General features: G+C 41.5%; 1 protein-coding gene across 5 annotated transcripts in view; it reads right to left on the bottom strand.

Moving 5' to 3' along the window:
• The window catches only part of Ubap2 (ubiquitin associated protein 2), a 70,474-nt gene that overhangs the window by 21,167 nt on the left and 26,382 nt on the right, over positions 1-22,925 (bottom strand). For all 5 annotated transcript variants that reach the window (XM_075967486.1, XM_075967488.1, XM_075967491.1 and 2 more), the window contains 9 exons: positions 14,460-14,537; positions 12,740-12,850; positions 11,086-11,239; positions 8,915-8,992; positions 7,983-8,037; positions 4,757-4,860; positions 3,189-3,254; positions 1,201-1,253; positions 369-436 (listed from right to left, as the gene is read on the bottom strand). In XM_075967486.1, the coding sequence (XP_075823601.1) occupies positions 369-436; positions 1,201-1,253; positions 3,189-3,254; positions 4,757-4,860; positions 7,983-8,037; positions 8,915-8,992; positions 11,086-11,239; positions 12,740-12,850; positions 14,460-14,537 (767 nt within the window). The remainder of the gene's footprint in view (positions 1-368; positions 437-1,200; positions 1,254-3,188; positions 3,255-4,756; positions 4,861-7,982; positions 8,038-8,914; positions 8,993-11,085; positions 11,240-12,739; positions 12,851-14,459; positions 14,538-22,925) is intronic.

Below are 22,925 nucleotides of genomic sequence, written 5' to 3'. Positions count from 1 at the left end.
AGGATATATAGTAAATTAATTTTTAAATAAATAGTTTTAGCCAGGAATAGTGATATACACCCAGAACTCCAGAGGTAAGATCTCTAACTTCTAGTCTAGAGTGGACTATAACTAGGTTTAGTATAATCTCTAGACATCTGCTAACAAATCCAGAGAAAAACACCCATTCAATCACCCTTGGACACAACCAATAAGACGCGAATGAAGCTATGGACGCTGCAAGAAGGGGAAACAAAAGCTAAATAGAGGAATAAAAGAGAAAAGAAAGATAAGAGTAAAAATTAGAAACAGTTGACCTAAAATAAATTTCCAATTATGTTTTTGAGGGGAAAAAAAAGATAAAAAAAAAAACCCAGCAAACCCTTTACCTTTGCCCAGGAGTGATGTGGTTCTCTGCTGGAACAGACGAAGCAGTGAAGACTTTGGTTTCAGAAAGCTGTGTAGGAAGTTCAGGAGAAAAACGCTTTTATTTTTTGTGCAACACAAAAGCCTCTTCAGGCAGCAGTGTTCTCACCCTCACCAAGAGGGTGTTGAAAGGAAACGAAACGTACAAAAACCATCAAATAAGCCTCCCAGGCAAGGCAACTATGGCTTTAGTGCACCTGCAGGAACAGCACAGAAAGGAAGCCAGTCTCCTGTGGCGGCGCAGAGCAACAAAAAGTGGGGAAAAACAGGACTTGGAAAAGGCTGATTATTTATTTCTCTAAAGACAGATGTCTTTTCGACTTCATCAGTAATCTTTATTTCAAGATTTATTTCATTTATTATCTTTAGATTCATTTTTTATTTTATGTGAAGGTTTGCCTGCACATGTGTGCCTGATGCATCAATTCCCAAGTTTGCCCTTGACCTAACACACTTGAATGTTCAGTTCTTCCACCACTAAACAATTCGAAGAAACAAGCTGGGTGGTGGTGCATGCCTTTGGAGGTGAGGCAGAGGCAGGAGGATCTCCATTAGTTCAACCTGGTCTAGAGTTCCAGCACATTCAGGGCCACATATAATTGTCTAAACAAACAAAAAAACCTTAAAATACCAGTTTCTTTATAAGACCCATGTGCCGAGGAACAGAAGCCAGGGAGAGGAAGAGAAGCAGGAAGAAGAGGATGGAGGAGGGGTAAAGAGAGGATGGCGAGGAGCAGCAGTATCATCTGAGTGACACAGAGAGGAAGAAAGGTCTGAATGGCACCAGACACTTACATCTTCAGCCCAGTCTTCTGGTGGCCAGTCTTCCATAGAATTTTTCCAGGCACCTGACAGGGAACAAAAAAGGATCCAGCACAGTCAACCAATGATTCTGTGTACCATGCAAGAAAAGCAATCCATCTCATTAGTAATCTACTTAGCAATCCAAGAAACATGATTCTTTAAATCTACTCTTAATAAAAATAAAAAAAAAATATTCTATGTAAAATAAAATATCCAAAACTCTATGTTTAAATCAAATTAATGTCTCACCCTGGTATATATATAGTTACAGCATAGCTAGAACTACAGAGTAAAACTGTCTCAAACAAACAATATAAAATAAACAAATAAAATGGAACACCAGAGCAGACTACAGCTTAATAATAGAGTGTTTGCCTAGCATGCCTAAGGTTCAATATCTGGTTCTGAAAAAAATAAATAATAATAAAAAGGCACTGGAGAATTCACCCAGTCAGGGAACTGCTCACTGTGGAAGTATGAGGGCTTGAAGTCAATTCTCAGAACCCATGATTTAACAAAGAACTCAATGGCTAGAGGGACAGGTAAGACTACTTGGCTTTGTAAGCATGGAGAAAGGAGCTTGAATTTCCAGTAACTCGTGTAAACGCTGAGCAGGGCCAACCCCAGTGTTGGGGAATGGAGCTCAGCCAGCATGCCTACACCGGGGTGCTTCTAGTTCAGTAAGAACACCGTCTCAAGGCAACATGGTGGAAGGCAACAGAGGAAGACACCTGATGTCCACCAAACTCTGGGTGCTTACTTTGTATATTTCCCTGTACATATTACATAAACAAATAAGCTGGGCATGTCTGGACGTGTTTGATCCTTGGGAGGGATGACGAGAAGATACCAGAGGCACAATGGGAGGCCAGATCAGCCTACTGAAGGCTCCAAACACTAAGTGAGAGACTCAGTCTCAAAATACAAATGGTGTGGCTCCTAAGATGACACCTGAATTTGACCTCAGCCTCCTTGTGCGTGTGTACACACACATGTATCCACCTGAGCATATAACTACGTTTTTAAAACAAAATAAGAAATTTAAAGGAACACTGTTTTAATGCAAATCTGCACCAGGCCCTATATCAAGTAGATTACTGATTATCAGATTTAGAGAGCAAGGTTAAAATACATTAGCTATATTACACCATTTGTATGTCATCACTGTAATTGTCATCCTGTTCTAAGTACAGAGGAACAAAAATAATTTAAAAATTAATTAACCCAGAGGAGGCCATGTATAAACAGGTTAGAAACTGAGTCTGTTTCTAAGCAGGAAGACATCAATGTGCAGTAACTGTAGATGGGATCAGTGTAGTAGCATGGACTGCTGTGTTAGCAATACATGAGAACCCCAGGGCGGTGATGGTGCACACCTTTAATCCCAGCACTCTGAAGGCAGAGGCAGGCGGATCTCTGTGAGTTCGAGGTCAGCCTGCTCAAAAGTGTGAGTTCCAGGACAGCCAGGGCTGTTATACAGAGATATCCTGTCTTGAAAAACACAAAGAAATGCATGGGAAAGCCAGCGGCAAACGTTGATAGACTGCCATACACACTGCAATATAAAAATGACACTCACTGGCTATGGAACACCCCATGTAGACCAGGTTGGCTTTGAACTCAGAGATCTCCCTCTTCCTCTAGAGTGCTACACACTACATTCAGCCTGAAATCCATTACTTTGTATAGGAACCAAATACCTTTACATTTTCAAAAATTTATTAGTTTTATTTATTTTGTGGTGGGAGTATCACAGTATGATATATCAGTGGACAATGTCTAAGGGTCTGTAAGTTCCCAGGATTAGACACATCAGGACTGGAGACACGTGCCTTCACCACGATCTGAGTGGCTAGAACGCTGTACAAGCTGCACTCCTGCACCTCATCCACTTCTATGCAGTGCTGGGGACAAACCCGGACGTTCAAACCAATGAATGACACACTTGGCTCTGTATGATTCTTAAATATTCACCATACCTTTGAGTCCATAAGGACTTTTATTTGGCAGCTCCTGAGATATATTGTGAGGCTTTGTTATCCCTTCTGTGGGTCAAGTAAAAAGAAAGCTTTAGGTATATGAAAACAAGAGAAATGTGAGTTTTATGATTTTTGTTCGCAGCGGGTCCTGAGCAGCACACGGTGGGTTCTGGCGCCCCGTCCTGAGCAGTGGGGGCCGGGCAGCAGGTCCCGAGAGCCGCCACCCCCGGGGCTCACTGGGACCAGCCTGCCGGGACATGGGCAGACACATCATATAGAATATAATTGGATATTTATTACTTAGGAGAGACAGTGTGGGGGAAGGAGAAGAATGGAGAGAGACAGAGAAGGAGGGGCACAGTGAGAATCAAGATGGCGAGAGGGGGGCAGGGGCCACCAGGAGTGAGCGTGGCTTGTCTCTTAAAGAGATGAAAACCATAACAGTGAGCACATGGGAAAAGTTAATGTGGTACAGCAGCCCCTCCTCGTGGAGAGACCAAGGCCCAAAAATATTAAATGGAAAATTCTAGAAACAAAACATCAACTACATTCATGTAGTGCTTAAAGGGGCCAGAAAGATGGTAAACGGGTTTGCTGTTAAGCCTGATATCAGAGCCCATTTCTGGAACCCACTGGTGGAAAGTCTCCTGACCTCCTCACACAGTAAATTTCCCACTAGGCTGCATCGTCAAGCTGTCCACATATGCTTCTGCTAGCTCCATGTTGCCCATTACTGTGGTTTGAGATTAAGTTCTCAGCTGTTTCATCATAATTTGGATTACTGTAAATACTTTTCCATCATGTTTTCCGAATGAAGGCAAAAGCCTAAGATGTGGGATAGAATATACACTGAAGCTACCTACCCATCAATACCTATCACCCTGAGGGAACGAGGCTGCAGCAAAAATGAGAATGCCAACCCCACAACACTGAGCATATTCCCCTTTTGGTAGAAAGGGTGCTTTATATTCTCCACAATCAAATCTTTCAAATATATTATGTATATTTTACTTCTTCAATGTTAGGGATACGGCCAGGGCCCTGCACATGGAAAGAATATGCTCAACCACTGAGCTACATCCCCAGCCAAAAAGATGCTACAGTTTTTAAAATATAATCCATTTTCACTCTCTTAATAATTGTTTACTGCTACTAGAAAAATACCATCTCAATTTTAACTATGGCTACAATTATGCATGCATTTGTTAAAATTCACTTGCTCTGCCCCTTAAAATGTTTCAAATTTTGCTCTATGTAAATTAGATCTCAATGAGTCAGCAAGATAGTTCAGCAGGTACAGATTTTTTCTATCAAGCTGTATAAACCTGAGTTCAGTCACCAAGTTCCACTGGCAGAAGCAAACAGACTCCATAAGAATACCCATGTGCTCATACAGATACATGCAAAAAAAAGGTGTAATAAGATAATACCTTAAAAGCTGGGAATGATAAACCCAAAGCTAAAGGAGCTGAGGCAGGAGAATCTCCATGAACTCCAGGCCAGCCTGCACTACATTCATACATAAGACCCTCCAAATAAAAAATAGCGTATAAATAAAAAATACTTACCAGAGCTCTCATTTTTACTATTCTGAGCAGCTTCCCAAACTCCCGATTTTGTCCCACAGCCGTTTGTGGATGCAGAATCTGAATAGTCTGCAGGGTTGAATGTCCTAGGGTTATGAGAGCAAGCATCAAAAAATCACAAAATAAACTTCATGCACAAAATTTTCTGTACAAAAAAATCCCAAATTTGGCCAGGTGTAGTGACACACACACACAAGTCTTGGCAACAAGTCTTTAACCAATAGGCCCAATGACACAAATATTTTAGTGTTTAGAAACAGGGTCTCACTATGTACTGCTGGCAAGTCTCAAACTCAGATAAATGTCTGCCTCTACTTCCCAAATGCTAGGATTAAAGACATGAGCCTTCAACCAATTTTTATCTTTTTTTTTTTTTTTTTTTTTTTGATTTTTCGAGACAGGGTTTCTCCGTAGCTTTTGGTTCCTGTCCTGGAACTAGCTCTTGTAAACCAGGCTGGCCTCGAACTCACAGAGATCCGCCTGCCTCTGCTGGGATTAAAGGCGTGCGCCACCAACGCCCGGCCAATTTTTATCATTTTTGAAGATAGAATCTGGGGCTGGAGAGATGGCTCAGTGGTTAAGAGCATTGCCTGCTCTTCCAAAGGTCCTGAGTTCAATTCCCAGCAACCACATGGTGGCTCACAACCATCTGTAATGAGGTCTGCTGCCCTCTTCTGGCCTGCAGACATACAGACAGAATATTGTATACATAATAAATAAATAAATATTAAAAAAAAAAAAGTTTTAAAAAAAAAAAAATGAAGATAGAATCTGGCTCCTGTTTCTCAACCTGCCTATAAACTATGTGGTTGAAGACAACAACCTTGAACTTCTGATACTGCAACACAACTGATACCATGAAGAAAGTATCATTTACGGGCTTTGGAACCCAGCACACACGCAGCAACACCTTCCAAAATAAGAATCTAACTGACTTGGCTGCCCTGGAACTCACTCTGTAGATGAGGCTGGTCTCGAACCCACAGGCCTAACTCTGCCTCCTAAGTGCTGGGATTAAAGGCATGTGCCACCAATGCCCATCATGGCTAACTATTCTTGCTAACTGATATATGTCAACCAAGAATGTGATTTTTGTGTTTAAAAGCTCATCCTGAGAAAGGCTCAGGGCTACAATGTGTCTCAAACACATAGAGTAGCTGCTGGCTAGCAAATTAATAAAGACTTGCTAGGCACCTCCTCCTCACAATATCCTGGAATTACAAGTTTGTACCAGCATATCCAATTTTATGGTATGCCAGCGACTGAACCCTCTTTGCCTATACAGGGGAGGCACTCTATCAATTACATCTCCAGTCAAGCTTGCCATCTTTTACAAAAGAAAGGCTACTCAGGGTCATGTATCTACTCTTGTACAAATGGCCCTCAAGTTTCTTCTACAATTTGGTTTTGGCATCCTTAGTAGTTATGAAACCTGGACGTTTTTGCAGCCAAGAAAGACAACGAGTAAAAATTACCAGTGAAGGAGCTTGCATGATGGCTCAGTGGTTAAGAGCACTAGCTGCTCTTGCAGGAAGTGACAGCAGAGTCAATGCCCAAGCACCCACATGACAGCTCAAAATGGCATGAAACTCCAGTACCTAGGAAACTTATTCGGGTCTCAGATACCTTTCATGCACACAGTACACTCAAGGCTCACAAATAAAATATCTTTTTACAAAAAAACTTCCAATGAGCTACTGAAGAGATGGCCCAGGGGTTAAGAGCATTGGCTGATATTCTCAGGTCGTGTTCAGTTCCCAACAACCACCTATAATGAGGTCTGGTGCCCTCTTCTGGTGAGCAGACATACAGGTAAGCAGAATACAGTGTTCATTAATCTTCAAAAACAATCTTTAAATTAAACAAAAAACTTCCAATGAGAAGTAGCATATCCAGAGTCGTACTCTAAGCTTGGCAGGTCTATTTGGTGGAAATCAGTTTTTGGAATAAGGTCTTTCACTGTCACTCTAGCTGTCCCAGAACTTGCTATGTCAACTAAACTGACTTCTTACAGAAATAGATCTGCCTGCCTCTGCCTTGGTGTGCTGGGGATTAAGACAGAGTCATTTTTATTTTATGTGTATGAATGTTTGACCTGTATGTACATATGTATCATATGCATGTCCCTGCTGATAAGAGGCCAGAAGAGAGCATGAAATCCCCCAAAATGGAATTGCAAATGGTTATGAGCCACAATGTGGTGCCCGCGTGCTAGAATCAAACCCAGGTCCTCTCCAAGAGCAGCAAGTACTCTCAACCAAAGAACCATTTCTCCGATGGCCTAACCTAGCCTTTGAATGGTCAGCACTTCCCTGAATTTTCTTTAAAATCCAAGAGTGACAAATGAAATCCAACACGGACACAGATGACTCTTCAAAGCTGTCCTCTGACCCCATATGGATGCTATGCATATGTTCACAAATACATAATAAATAGTTGGGCGATGGTGGCGCACGCCTTTAATCCCAGCACTCGGGAGGCAGAGGCAGGTGGATCTCTGTGAGTTCGAGGCCTGCCTGGTCTACAGAGCTAGTTCCAGGACAGGCTCCAAAGCCACAGAGAAACCCTGTCTTGAAAAACCAAAAAAAAAAAAAAAAAAACATAATAAATATGAATAAAAATGTAAAAAATAATTAAAGCCTAACTGAATATCCATAAGGCATCATGATTCAGATGATTACTGAAGAAAAAAAATATGAATGTTACAATACACACAGAATATGAAGTAAACAGAAAAACTATCAGTTTAAAGGTTGGGGTTCCATATTTGAGTTGTCTTCCCACACAAAAAGAAACAATGAGAAAAAGAAAACCTAGAAATAATAGTAGCTAATTATAACACCTACTTAGAATGGTCAGTCTTTACTATCACTCAGGATAAAATATTTCTACATAAACATATTTTGTGTACAATGGCTGTATTTAGCTGGCTTTTCAACTGGCAACAGAGATGATTATGTACATAAGCCTGCTGCCTCGGGAACATTTGGCAGTGGCTGAGGGGCACACACTAGGAGAGGATGACGTTAAGCATCCATGTGCAGGAACAACATCTATCATCCCAACAAAGCATATCCATCAAGAATGCCAGCAGTGCCAAGCTTAGAACCCCAAATTCAGAGCTACGACAGAAAAAGTGCTCTAACTAGGATAAATAAATTATAGACAGGAAATAAATAACTACAACCATAGGATAGCTGAGACTTACCCCATGCTTTGTGAAGAGAACCTTCCTGCCCCTCTGCCTCTGCCACGTCCAAATCCTTTAAAAAACACAATTGTAGAATATAGTGTTATTTTTATATTGTATATTTTTGGAATGATTTAATAAAGCAGAGAGTTTCAGGCCTATCTGGGTTACACAGTGACTTTCTAACCAATCTAGACTGTAGTATGAGATGCTTTAAAGCACACACATACAGAACAAACAAACAACAACAACAAAAAAAAACCCCACAAGTTGCTAGGCAGTGGTGACACGCCCCTTTAATCCTAGCATTGGAGGCACTTCTGTGAGATCAAGGCCAGCCTGGTCTACAAAGGGAGTTCAAGGACAACCAAGACACACAGAAAAACTCTGTCTAGGGGCTAGGGAAATGGCTCAGTGGTTAAGAGCACTGACTGCTCTTCCAGAGGTCCTGAGTTCAATTCCCAGCAACCACATGGTGGTTCACAGCCATCTATAATGAAACCCAGCGCCCCCTTCTGGCATTCAGGCACACATGGAAGGAATGCTGTACACATAATAAATATAAAGAAAAACCCTGTCTAGAAAAAAGCAAAAACCCCAAAATAAAGAATAGACAGTCTATGCATACCAGAACTCTCCACACCCCTGCTTAGAATCCAATCCTAAACGCTGGGATTACACCTGTAGCCACCATGGATGATAAAGGTGGTTTTCAGACTCCTGACAATAACCAGTCAGAGTCTAGGGGTCTAAAACACTGCTCAGAGGTGGATTACATTCTTATCAAGGAGAGGCACTGAGCAACAGCAGAAAAACAGAACCAAAGTAAAATGTAACAACAAAAACTCCTGGCATAAACTACACCTTCCTCACATCTCAAGGACAGCATTCTTTCCTAACCCACCTTCTCCTCTGGTGCCCAGCATTCCATCTCACTCATTCTCCCTTACCTCTGCCTCGGGCCCGCTTTCCTCGTTCTGAAGGCTTGTCTCCTTGGTTGTAATCAAATCCGTTTTCTTCACCTTTGGCTACAGAGGAAAAAAAACAGAAATGCCAACTCTTCATTTCCAAACCTAAGTATCAAACTTATCAGGCACTTACAAAACCAAGTGCAAAATGAACGAAGAGTAAAAAGTGCCAAGCCATGGTTGCACTGTCCTCTGATCCCACAAGTTGAATGCCAGCCTGGACTACAAGTGAGACCCTCTCTCAAACAGCAGGTTACAATGTAAACAACATTCAGAAAACAGGAAAAACTAAAAGTAGCACAAAACTGAAGCACATGACTGAACACTTCTCAATCACTAGGATGTTGGAACCAGAGAATCCTGAGTTCAAGGCCACCTGGGTAACACAGTGAGACTTAGTCTCAGAGGCAGGCAGATCTTTGTGAGTTCGAGACCAGCCTGGTCTATAAGAGCTACAACAGCTCCAGAACTCCAGAGAAATCCTGTCTCGAAACCCCCCCCAAAATTAATAAAATTAATAAAAAAATTAATAAAATAAAATAAAGGCTCCTGTCAAGTCTGACAATCTGAGTTCAATGCCATGACCCAAATGGTAGAAGGAAAGAAAGAGACAACCCGAAGTTGTTCTCTCAGCATCACGTGAGTGCCATGCAAGTTCACCCACAAACAACAAACAGATGCCAGGGCCTTTGTGCTTGCTGAGCTAAATGCCCAACCTCAAGTAATTTTTTTTTTAATTAAATTTAAAGCCAGGCTGATGGGCAGAGGTTAGTCCTAACACACAGGAGACAGAAAGAAGATCTATGTGAGTTTGAGGTCAGCCTGATCTAGAGAGTGAGTTCCAGGACAGCAAGGACTACACAGAAAAATACTGTCTTGAAAAACCTAAAAGAAACAAAAACTTAAGAGCAAGACAAGGCATTGGGGGGGAGAGGGGGGAGTGCCTGTAATTTCACTGCTGGAGGAAGAAGAATTTGGTTAAAGTCAGCTCAAGACCTACTGAAGGTCTAATTAACTTCTAACTAATTTTATGAGGACTAGGGGAAAGCGGAAGTGAGGCTTTTTGAGACAGGACTATGTAACTCAGGCTGGCCCTAAACTCAATTTTCCTACTAAAAGATCTTAAATTCCAGAATTATAGGCATTACCACACTCCACAGCAAGTAATTGATCAATATCAACAGAGTACACTAACTATAAAATGTCTCCTAGGCTGTTCCAAGTAAAATGGGGTCAAAATATGGATGCACAGGAAACACACCACGGCACACACAGAGCTCAGACAACAATCTGGGTTGTCCCTTTCTTTCCTTCTACCATGTGTCCTGAAACTGAACACAGGTCATCAGGTACGCAGATGCCTTTACCTACTGAGCCATTTCTCAGCCCTGCTTTTCTATGGAGGTTAAAATAAACAAAAAACCCTGGCTATTAAACTTATCTCCTTTAGAGTTTTTTGTTGTTGCTGTTGTTATTTAGGATGGGGGGAGGGGCAGGATCTCACTATATAACCCTGGCTAGGCTGAACTGGTGATGAATACCAGGATATTAACAGTGAAGTAACCTATACCCACCCCAAGCCCAGCTCATTGACCTCTAACAGATACTAGTCTTCAAGAATGTAAAAATAACTACACAGGAGGAAAAAAATGACTGAAATTTGCGGGCAAATGAATGGATCTAGAAAACATCGTATCGAATGAGGTAACCCAGACCCAGAAAGACAAAAAACATATGTACTCAATCATAAGTGGCTTTTGGACATAAAGCAAAGAAAACCAGCCTACAATTCATAATCCCAGAAAACAATGAGGATCCTAAGAGAGACATACATGGATCTAATCTAATGGGAAGTAGAAAAAGACAAGATATCCTGAGTAAACTGGGAGCATGGGGATCATGGGAGAAGGTAGAAGGGGAGGGGAGAGGCAGGGAGGGGAGCAGAGAAAAATATGTTAAAAAAAATTGATTAAAAATTTTTAAAATAGTTATTAAAAATGCAAAAATGAACTCCATGCGGCCCAGTTCAGCACTGATAGGCTAGTGATCACAACATGAAATTTACATTGACAGGTGGGTTTATGGGCATTCTCTGGGCTGTTCTTTCAGCTTGCAGAATGTACAAAAATGCAAAACAGAGAAGCTATACTCACATTCTCGGCCTCGGCCGCCACCTCTTCCTTTCCGGTTGTTGTTTCCCCGTCCACGACTTGTTTCTCTCTCCGTTCTCTTCTCTCTGTTTTCTTTATTTTCGGAGTTTTCTTTCCCAAAATTCTTCTTCTTTCCCCCTACAGTCTCCCATGAGGCCTATCAGAAAGTAGAGTTCTACAATCACTGAGCTGTCATACGGCTGTCAAACCTTACATTCTAATTCTTTCCCATTTACTTCTCTACTTTCCTTAAAAAGACAAAACTTGGAGGGATGGGTCAATCCCCAGCACCCAATCAGGTGGTTCATAACTGCCTGTAACTCCAGCTCCAAAGGAATATGACAATTTGGACCTCTGAAGCCATGCACAGTTATATGCATGCACACACAAAAAAATCTCAAAAGCGACAACAAACCTTGATAAGCTCTTATTAATACAGTGTACGAATAATTACAGACAGGCTTTTCCTATGCAAATACAGAAATAAAGTTAATAACATTCCCTAAAACGACTCCTCTATATTTTAATTTAAAAGATGTAAAAATTGTTGCTCTTCAATTAAAAGTCTACAAATTCAATTTATTCTGCTTGCAAATCTTATTAAACTAGAGACACAATCCCACCCTTAATGCAGGAAGTCTTTCTGCACATATGTTGCTTTCATTGGTTAATGAATAAAGAATCTACATTGGCCTGTGATAGGGCAGAGTATTGCTTGGGGTGGGGACTAAACAGAATGCTGGGAGAAAGAAGGCAGAGTTAGGAGAAACCATGTAGCCCAGCTAGCGACAGAACTTTATCCGGTAAGCCACAGCCATGTGGCAATACACAGATGAATGGAAATGGGTTAATTCTAGATGTAAGAGCTAGCAATAAAAAGCTAGCGCTAACACACCAAGCAGTGTTTGTATGATTATTTTGGTTCTGAGCAGACAAACAAGCAGCCCCCTTACTACACACCCTCACATGTTACAGGACAGCAAGCTAATTCCAAAGCCATGTACCTATACTCCAGAACTCAGGAGGCTGAGGCAGGAGGATTAAAAGTTAAAAAATAGCCAGGGCTTCATTGTCAGATACTTCCTCAAAAAATAGAAACTATCGGTTGTGGTTCAGCAAATGCTAGCAGGAAATGATGGAGGGTCAGAGGCAGAAGACATGAGTTCAAGACCACTCTGAGCTGTGTATTTTTGGCTAAACAGATGGTTCCCTGCTTAAGAGTAGGTGCTGCTCTTTAGGACTTCAGTTCTCAGCACCCATGTTAAGCAGCTGACAAGTGTTGTAACTACAGCACTCTTCTAACCTCCTGGGGCACTGTCTCAGAGACGCACACATGCTGGCACGTAACAGTAAATTTCCAGGAATGTATGGGAAAATAATGAAGCTAGGACAAGGCACATGAGAGAGGTATTTACAGAGTTTACAAAGGGAGTTCCACAGGCCAGGGTACCAAAAGCTGTTTTTTGGAAGGAATACCCAAGTTACTGCTCTTGCTAGAACTTTCCTATAGTGCTTATCTCAAATATGAATGAATGGCCCTGGGTTTGTTTCCCAAAACACCCTTCTAAAACATAGCATGCCCCAACCCATCTACCACAACTTTCATCCAAGGTGAAACTGAAAACACGACCTGAAGTTGAAGGAAAAAAATTCTTACCGTATCTGAATCTCCTTCCAGCAATATATTGATAGCTTTGTTCACATCTCCATTACAGTCATGTAGAGCCACTATGCATTCGTCCTGATTTTTCCCCGTCACTTCCATAAGCTAGTCAAAATATCAGAAAATGGTTAAAGGGAACCAAAAAAAGGGCATTCAATATTAACTTTGCTGATTCTTCTATCCTTCCACGTGAGGGCTCCAGTAAGTTTAGGCTCTAAGTGCATGCGTGCTGACTTTCCCATGCCCCATTAATACTAGTAGACTCATTCACAAACTTCCTCAAAGACAAGTCACTTTTTTTGTTGTTGTAACAGAATCTTATTATGCAGCTGTGGCTGACTTGGAACAACTTGCTAGATAGACCAGACTGGCTTCACAGTGCACCAACAACCCCAGCCAACTAGCACAATATATGCACAGACCAAATCCTAGAAATTGCTCAAATTTAGGTCAATAGCATAGACCATGCAAAGTTTTGATTTTTAAAACATTAACTGGGACTTGATTTGTAAATGGCCACCATTCACCATTCCACATACAAATTTAGTTATACCCTATAGTCTCCAAAGCTATAGAGATACCCTGTCTGGGGTGGGAGAGATAAGCATGCTATATTTCATCATCTGGCTACCAATATTAAATATCTGATCGGGCCGGGCGGTGGTGGCGCACGCCTTTAATCCCAGCACTCGGGAGGCAGAGGCAGGCGGATCTCTGTGAGTTCGAGACCAGCCTGGTCTACAGAGCTAGTTCCAGGACAGGCTCCAAAACCACAGAGAAACCCTGTCTCGAAAAAACCAAAAAAAAAAAAAAAAAAAAAAAAAAAATCTGATCATAGGCACAAAATTCAATATCAAATACAAGTTCAGACTAAGCAATAAGTGTATTTCAAAACTAAAAATCTCTAATAAAATAATCTCTTTAAGACTATAAGGAATCAATTGTAAGAGCTGGCAGTTAAGAGCATTTGCTACTGCAGCAGAAAACAGGTTTAGTTCTCCGAAATCATATGGTGGTGGTTTATAATTATCCATAATTCCAATTCTATATCTGATACCCCTTATGGCCTCCCTGGTCAAAACTGTATGCAATACGTGTGTGTGTGTGTGTGTGTGTGTGTGTGTGTGTGTGTGTGTGTGTGTGTGTAGGCATGATCCACACATAAAGAGAAAAATTTTTGAAATAATTTATTTTTTGACCAGGTAGTGGTGAAATACACCTTTAGTCCCAACACTTGGAGAGGCAGAGTCCAACTTGGTTTACAAAGTGAGTTCCAGGACAGCCAGAGCTGTTACACAGAGAAACCCTGTCTCTAAAAACCAAAAGTAAATAAATAAAAAATTGTTTTGTTGTGTTGCTCTTTTGCCTGCATGAATGGAAACGGAGCTACAGACATTTACGAGCTGTCGTGTGGGTGCTGGAATTTTAAGTGGGTCCTCTGGAAGAGTAATCAATGATGAGCAACCGCTACAACCCACCAGATTTTTAATTTACTTAGTTTTAATTTTACACACTGGTGTTTCTGCCTTCATAAATGTCTGTGTGAGGGTATCTACAGACAGGTGTGAGATGCCATGTGGGTGTGGAGAATGAAAAGTAGGTCCTCTGGAAGAGCAGCCAGTGCTCTTAACCACTGGGGCATCTCTCCAGGCTCAGAAATTTTTTAACTGAGGATAAAGAACAAAAGTCGTATCATCCTTTTCTAGAAACATACCTGTTTAACTTTTATTTCAAATTCTGAATCATTCTTATCAAAGATCACTTGTGCGAGCCGCATCTGTTCAGCCGTTGCCTAGGAAGCAAAAATAGTGGGTTTCAGAAACCAAAATACTAAGACCCACTAGAATCCAAGTCAAACAGAACTCCGAACCACTAAGCATCACATTTTTGAGAAACCACTAAGCATCACACTGACTAACCAAGTATGGTAGCACACATTCATAATCCCAGCATCTGAAGAGGCGGAAGCAGGAGGTTCAAGGTCATCCTGAGGGGAGGGAGGGAGGTAAGCTGGCCGGCTGAATTTAGGACTATATATAAACTACGCCATAAGAAAACTGTCATAAAATTAAACATAAAGGACTTGTTCCCTTGGCCAAATGACCTTATGGTCATGATGCTCATCTAAATTTCCTTTCCACTGAGGTGAGCACACAGCAGAGGAGGACACCAGTAGTGGCAGAGGTATGTGCCTGTGCTCCCTGTGCTCAGAAGCATCCTTCTGCTCACTACAATAATACAAATGACACCCAACTGGTTATGGCTGGTTCTGAAGAAAAAAGGCTGCATTTAATAATTCTGAAGTTAATCCCCTTTTACATTACACTCTAAATGGGGGGAGGGGCCTTTCAGTCAGCTCCACAGAAAATGATTCCTTATTCAAAACCCTGTTCTTAGAAAACAGACTTCTGGAGACAGAGACAAGCAGGCCTCTCAAAGTTCTAGGGCAGCATGGTCTACAGAATGAGTTTCAGGACAGCTTGAGCTGTTACACACAGAGAGAAATCCTGCCTCAAAGAAAGAAAAAACAAAAACAGAAAACGAACCTCTGAATTTTTTAGGTCTCCTGCTACGCTATTTATAGCAATTAAATATTAGTATCATAGTGTGATGACTATAAAATGCTCATTTGAGGTTTGTGGTGGTGGTTTTTCTTTTTTGGTTCTTTGCACAGGGATTCTCCACCTAACAGCCCTGGTTGTCCTGGAACTCACTTTGTAGACCAGACAGCTGGTCTTGAACTCACCGAGGTTCACCTGCCTCTGTCTCCCAAGTGCTGCCCATGTCCTGCCTTGTTTTTATAGTAACAGAAACTGAATCTAGGACCTCCCACGTGCTAGGCAAGCACTATATATTTTCCCTCTCCCCAATGTTTTACACTTTTGTTGTTTTGAAACCTGCTGAGTTTGAAGCCAGACCTAGTAGCACATTCTCACTCCAGCACTTGGGGGCAGAGGCAGGAAGAACTGTGTGAATTAGATGTCAGAGGCCCATAAGAAGAGATCCCCAACAATGTCTCAAAAATAGACAGACAGCCTAAATTGGCTGTGAACTCACTCTGTAACCCATAACTCCTGTTACGCCCTCTGAATAGTTGCTATTATAGGATTGTGTCACCAAGCCTAACTGCATTTTCCTTCATTTTCTTTCTTGAAATAGTCTTGGTTTAAAGTTTATAGTCTCCCGCCTCAATCTACAGAATCCTGAGATTATAGGCATATGTACCAGTATGCTTGGCATCTAAAACTTGGAAAAATTCCAGGATTAGGCCAGTAAGTAAATTCGCTAAAAGACATAAACTTTCTACCCTATCTCTGTACAAGTTTTTAGTAAACCTAACATTACTTCAATGCACGTCTATTTGACTGTTCTTGCACATACAAGGTGTGGACAATGTCAGTCTCTGCACGTCCTTGGGTTCCATGATTCCTTGGCTAGGTGGAAGCCAGAAAACACCACAGAAGCTCCTGTCTCTAAGCCCTCAATGCTGGTGTTACCCAGAATTCCCAGCCTGCCACCTGGAGCTATGCTGGAATCCACCAGTTCTCAAGATTGTACTCTTAGTTGCTGAGCTATCTTTTCAGGCCCAGGTTACTGTTCAGAAAAAGAATTTTTGCTGCCATTGTTTGGACTGCAGCTGCCACAGCTGATTTTGGAGCAGTCTAATAAGCAAGCCAGCCTGGACTGAAAGTCGCTATATGACCTCACTGACCTCAAATTCAGCATAATTCTCATGAGTCTGCGTTTAGAATGTCAGGACTATAGGTGTGAACCACCATGCCCATCTAATGTGGAGATTGTCTTTCCTACAGTCACTTGAGAGTATTTGTCAGAAGCACTTTTATACGATGAGCCATCCCACTAGCCCTAAATTATCATTCTTTGTTTTGTTTTTTTGAGACATGGTCTCACTGTGTATCCCTGAATGGCTCTGCTTCCCAAGCACCGTCATGCCTGGCTAAATTAGCATTTTCCCCCTAAGACAGGGTTTCTCTATGTCGCTTTGGAACCTGTCCTGAACAAGCTCTATAGACCAGGTTGGCCTTGAACTCAAGAAATCCCCCTGCTTATGCCCCCCAAGTGCTGAGATTAAAGGCGTACGCCGCCACCACCACCCAGCTAAATTAGCCTTCTTAAAGTCTGCATTGTCTCCTGATTACATACTTAAAAACCTAAATATGTGTTCAAGAATGGCACATAGAACCACAACTGAGGGGAAAAAAGCAGGAGGATCACAATTTCAGGAGTCAGCCTAAGGGACAGAAAGGCAGAGCCTCAGTCAATACAGCAATCTGTTAAGAATCTCATAAAGGAGTCAGGCAGTTTATGTGTACTCGGGACTGAACCAGGGTCTTGTGCATGCTAGGCAGACACTGTATCAACTCAACTCCAGCCCAGCTCCATACAGCTTTTATTATATATTTCACTCATTACAAGGACCCTTAATCAAGATGCAGTTTCTGCATCATAAAGCACCTTTCACAAGGATTTTCCTTTTCCAGCAGCTGTGGCCTATTATATACAATCTAAAGCCAATCCTATTATCCCAATCTATTCATGCTGTTACCTCAGTTTAACTGTTAAATACTATTGTATTACACCCAGAAAGATGTCTGCACAGAAACTCAATGCCCATACTTGCTGACAATGTTAATGCAATCTCCCCCAGGATACACAAAGACCAAATACACTTTCATTATTCCTACTGCACACCAGGTAACTTTTCCCCGACCATCAACTGAGAAGTCCCAGTGTTGCAGACCAAGGCCCAACAGCATGATAGGTGGTCAAGGCGAGAGGAAAAGCCAAAGGACCTCTGAAATGGAACTTTCATGCTACACTGACTCTAAGTGAGAGTTATTTTTGAGTGTGATGAAGTCATGAGTGCTCCTGGTGCTAACATCCCACAGGAGCAGTCTGTCCCATTTCATGAATTAAAACAGCCCCTTTTCTGCTTTCCACAGCAGATGGAAACATTGTATATATATCACTTTCAATTTAGAATATCTGGGGGTGTGGGGGTGAAGGGAACTGGAGAGATGACTCAGAGATTAAGATCAATAGCTGCTCTTGCAGAACACCCAGATTCAGTTTCCAACACACACATGGCAGCTCAAAACCACCTGTAATTCCAATGTCCCGAGATCCAATACCCTCTTTTCCGGTCTCTGTAATACCAGGCATAAATGGTGCACATACATAAATGCAGGAAAAACATTCATACATGAAATTCCATTCATAAATGAAAATAAATTTGAAAAAAAAATGCTGTGGGTCTTAAAAGACAGCTCCTTTCATAAAAGTACTTGTGCAAGCATGAGAACCTCAGTTCCAACAGAAAAAGATGAACATGAAAACAAAGGCTTATAACCCTACCACTGTGGAGACAGAGGCAGACAGACCTTTGTGAGAACACCTTTAGTCTACATAGTTCCACAGCAGCAAGGGCTACAAAGTGAAATGCTGTCTCAAACAAAGCAAGTGGGAAACCACCAAAGAAAATGGGAAAGCAACATGGCACAGTGGGTAAAGGCACGGACAGTTACATGAGCCTGGTGACCTAAATTCAATACCCAGAACTCTAATCTAAGGTAAAAGGAAAGTTGACAAAGTTGGCCTCTCTATATTCACACCATGACATGCTTGCCTTCGTGTGTGTGCTTTCATGTGCTCATAGACTGACTGACTCACTCTCTCTCTCTCTCACACACACACACACTTTTACTTTTAAAAATAAAGTAAAATAAAATACACGTTGGTAATGAGCTATGATGGCAGTGCTGATATGTAATCTCAACACTCAGGAATCAAGGCAGGAGGACCATGAGTCACAGGCCAACCAAAGTATGAAGACCCCTATCTCTAAACAAACAAAAGCAGCAAGAAGAAAAACTTTTACTCTGTAAGAAACTAAAAAAAGAACTGCAAACCAATAAACCACAGTCAGGCAAAAAATAAACAGAAGTCAGAGAAAGTAAAATAAATGAAGATTAGAAGAAGGGAAGTCAATCAATCAGGATAGATTTAATTCACAGTTGGGTAGTCGCTCACACTTTTAATTCCAGCAACTGGTGGGATTGAGTAGAGATTCTGGTCAAGATCAAACCCACCGGGGGCTATGGACTGCCTTCCAGATCAACTGAGTTACAGACTAAGACTCTGTAACTAAAAGGGAGTGGGGTCTTCTGGGGTCTTTTGGTGATGGGAGGTGGGAATGCTTTGCTTTGTTTTTTGGTGGTCCTGGAGACAGAGCCTGGGACCTCAAACAAGATAGGTAGTCACTCTTCTACTGAACTAGCTCAGAAGCTGACTCAGAGTTGGGCGGGGGGCAGGAGATGTATGCCAATAAAATAGATAATATACACAGCTACAAACAAAAAGATGAGATTCAAGAATAGTATAGGGAGTAAAAGAAGAAGAAACAGTTCCACTAGAGAGAGTGCAAGGCATGGCCGCATACATCTAAAATCCCAATACTGAAAGGGGAAACTGAGGCAAGGACAGACTAGCAAGACAGTGAGACCTCACCTCAAACTTGCAAGTGACAACAAAAATGAAACTTTAGGCTCACAAAATTAAACAGCTTAGACAAAACAGAAAATCCCCAAAATAAATGCCTAACGACACAAGTCTGACACCAGAGTTCCACCCCTGGAATATGCATAAATGGTCAGGATGCAATAGAGCGAATCTACAATCCCAGCATGTCTACCCAAAGATATGACAGGAGAACCAGCTTGGAAGTTCAAGGGCCATCTATCTAGCCTGAAGACGCCTGCCTCAACAAGAGAATTTACACTCAAAGGTTTTCCTCTGACCTGCACATCCACACCATGGCTTGTGCCTACCCACACTCACATCATACATACACACAAGGGAATGCGGTGGGTGGGGGGGGGCATCACCTATCGAAAAAGAAGACTCCTAATAGGTTAAGTAACTAAACTAGTTGTCATCAAAACTTCCCAGACAAGTGGAGCATAGTAGCTCACACCTATAATCCCTAGCACTCATGGGCTGAGGCAGAAAAACTGAGGGATAACTGGGCTACAGTGAGTTCTATGTCTGCCTGGTTTACAGAGTTAAGACCATGTTCTCAATGAGTGAATGAATGACTAGATCATAAAATCCACGTCAGGCATAGTCAGTTTCTCTAGTTCTAATTCATACACTCTGAAAACTGATAAAGGACACTTTGCAACTCTCTGCAAACCAGGACTGTAGCTACACCAAAAACAAAAAACATAAATAAGCATACTTTATTAACAGAAAAATAATTATCAGATCAGGTGCTGGTGGTACACAACTTAAATCCCAGCATTCGGGAGGCAGAGGCAGGTAGATCTCTAAATTTTAGGCAAACCTAATCTACAGAGTAAATTCCAGGACGGCCAGGGATTACACAGAGAAACCCTGTCTCAAAAAAGTTAAAAAAAAATCAGGCATGTTGACACATGCCTTTGACCTCAGTGAGTTTGAGGTCAGCCTGATCTATGTAGTGAGTTCCAGGACAGCCAAGACTTCAGAGAAAAACCCTGTCTCAAAGACAAAATCAAAAATAAAAAGAAACCAAGGAAATCTGTCCTCAGCAGTTTCCTAAACACTAAAAAAAGGGCTAAAATCAACAGACAAGGAAATTAGGCAAGAAAACTAAACAAATTACATGATAGAATTCTGTGCTTAAAAATTAAAAATTGTGTTTATGTGTAAACAGAAAAATGAAATCCAAAAATATACCCTTCAAATGTGCATAACATCTTGAGAACAATAATACAATTAAACAGGGCAGGGATAACAACGATCTGGTAAACAATTATCATTTTTTTCTAAAAACAAAAGGTTCCTCTTTAGAAATTACAAAATCACAAAGAGAACTTCCATTTCACTGACAGACAGGATCCTGTAAGTAAGTAATTCAAGTCTGCTATCATGCTAGACCCAACTGACACAATCTGACACTATTTGCTAATGGTTGGGACCTTAATGTATACAGTAGGAAACACATTATGTTCCCTCCCTCTAAACAATGTAGCAACAAGAACAGTAGTATTAATAAGGAAGCAAGATATGGGCATTGGGTTTTTCTTTCATTTACTAGTTTATTTTGTGTGTATGTGTCTGTCTGTCTGGGTGTCAGAAGCCTACAGCACACATGTGGAAGTCAGGGGACTTTTAGGATTCAATTCTCTTCCACTACTCAGGTTATGACAATAAAATGCAGGTCCTCAGCCTTGACCTCATGTGTCTCTACCCGATGATCCATCTCACTGACTGAAATACTTCTGGTATTTATCTACTTATCTATTCATTCATCCATTTATTTGGGCAGAGGGCGGGGTAGACAGGGTTTCTCTGTAGCTTTGGAACCTCTCCTGAAACTCACTATATCAGCTGGCCTCAAACTCACAGAGAACTGCCTGCCTCTGCCTCCCAAATTCTGGGATTAAAGGCCTGTGCCACACCGCCTGGCTACTTCTGGTACTTCTACCCAAGTATAGCTCCTTCTCTACTTGAAAACTGAGTAAAGGGACTCTACAAGCACAAAGCCTGGAGTCCAAGAAAGCACACACCACATTAGCGATTGTGCAAAACCCATGAGATTGTGAAGTGAAAAAGGAAAACAGACAGAAGTGATAATTGGAGTTAAGAGACTGACGGGGTAGGGGTTTGACAGAGGGATGAATCAGTAAAGTGCTTGTTTCACAAGCATGAAGAACTGAGTTCAAATCCCAGCATTTACCCTTTGTGAGTAAGTTCCGAGGCAACGTATGTAGCTTTGGCTGTCCTGGAACTCGCTCTGTAGACCAGGCTGGCCTCGAACTCAGAGGTACACCTGCCTCTGCCGCCTAAATGCTAGAATTAAAGGTGTGTGCCACCAATGCCCAGCTAATTTACCAATTTTTATAAAGGGGGGAGGGGAGCTAGAGGTGGAGGTTTAGTATATGGAAATAGCTCTCAAGGAGGCCAAAATCAGAAAGACAAACAGGTATTAAGAGAGCTAAGAGAGATGAGCCTACTTGAGCTATATTCACTGCTTACCAGAGGTCCTGAGTTCAATTCCCAGCAACCATATGGTGGCTCACAACCATCTATATAATCAGATCTAGTGCCCTGTTCAGGCCGAACACTATAAACACTATATATATATATATATATATATATATATATATATATATATATATATATATATATATATATATATACACATAATCTAAAAATACACACACACACACACACACACACACACACACACACACACAACCTAGTTCCAGAAAGAAGAACAGAGTTAGAATTGGGTTATATATTAAGACACCATTTCAACTAGACTACTTTATCAGGCATGCATGAAACCCTGGGTATGATCCCTAGCACCACACAAAATAAGCACGGTAGTACATGCCTGCGATCCCAGAACTCAGGAGGAAAACAAAGTGGGATCAGGCGCTCATAGTCAGTCTTTGCTACAAAGAGAACAAGAATTCAATAAAACTGGGCTGGAGAGATGGCTCAGTGGTTAAGAGCACTACCTGCTCTACCAAAGGTCCTGAGTTCAATTCCCAGCAACCACATGGTGGCTCACAGCCACCTGTAATGAGATCTGGTGCCCTCTTCTGGCCTGTATACTTAATAAATATATTAAAAAAAAAAGAATTCAATAAAACTGTCATAAAGCTGGGTGTGGTGGCGCTATCTTTAATCCCAGCACTTGAGGCAAAACTGATCTACAAAGCAAGCTCCAGGACCACCATGGATACACAGAGAAACACCGTCTCATACCAAACAAAAAATAAATAAATAATGAAAAAAGATGCTGTCCCAAAATAAATAAATACATTTGTTGGGGCTGGAGAGATGGATGACTGGTTAAAAACACTTGTTGCTCTTTCAGTCCAGGGGACTGTACTCCCTTCTTCTGACCGCCACAGGCTGCATAAAGATAGTACACTGACATACATGCAGGCCAAACATTAGCATGGCATTGTAGAACTTGCCTTTAGTTGCAGCATTTGAAAAGCAAAGGCAGCTGGATCTCCTGTGAGCTCAGGCCAGCCAGAGCCCTATGAAGACAGAAACCATGCCTCAAAAAAACACATTTAAAAAAAAAAACCCTGAGAATTCTGTGGTTTCAGAATTTTCAAAGACAAGTTACTTCATGGGGTAATGTCAAAATACAGGGCTG

The sequence above is a fragment of the Microtus pennsylvanicus genome, chromosome 3 (assembly GCF_037038515.1).
Source record: "Microtus pennsylvanicus isolate mMicPen1 chromosome 3, mMicPen1.hap1, whole genome shotgun sequence".
In the NCBI taxonomy this organism is placed as follows: Eukaryota; Metazoa; Chordata; class Mammalia; order Rodentia; family Cricetidae; genus Microtus; species Microtus pennsylvanicus.
Note: the sequence above shows the minus strand (reverse complement) of the source record. Positions and strands in the feature narration are given on the sequence as shown.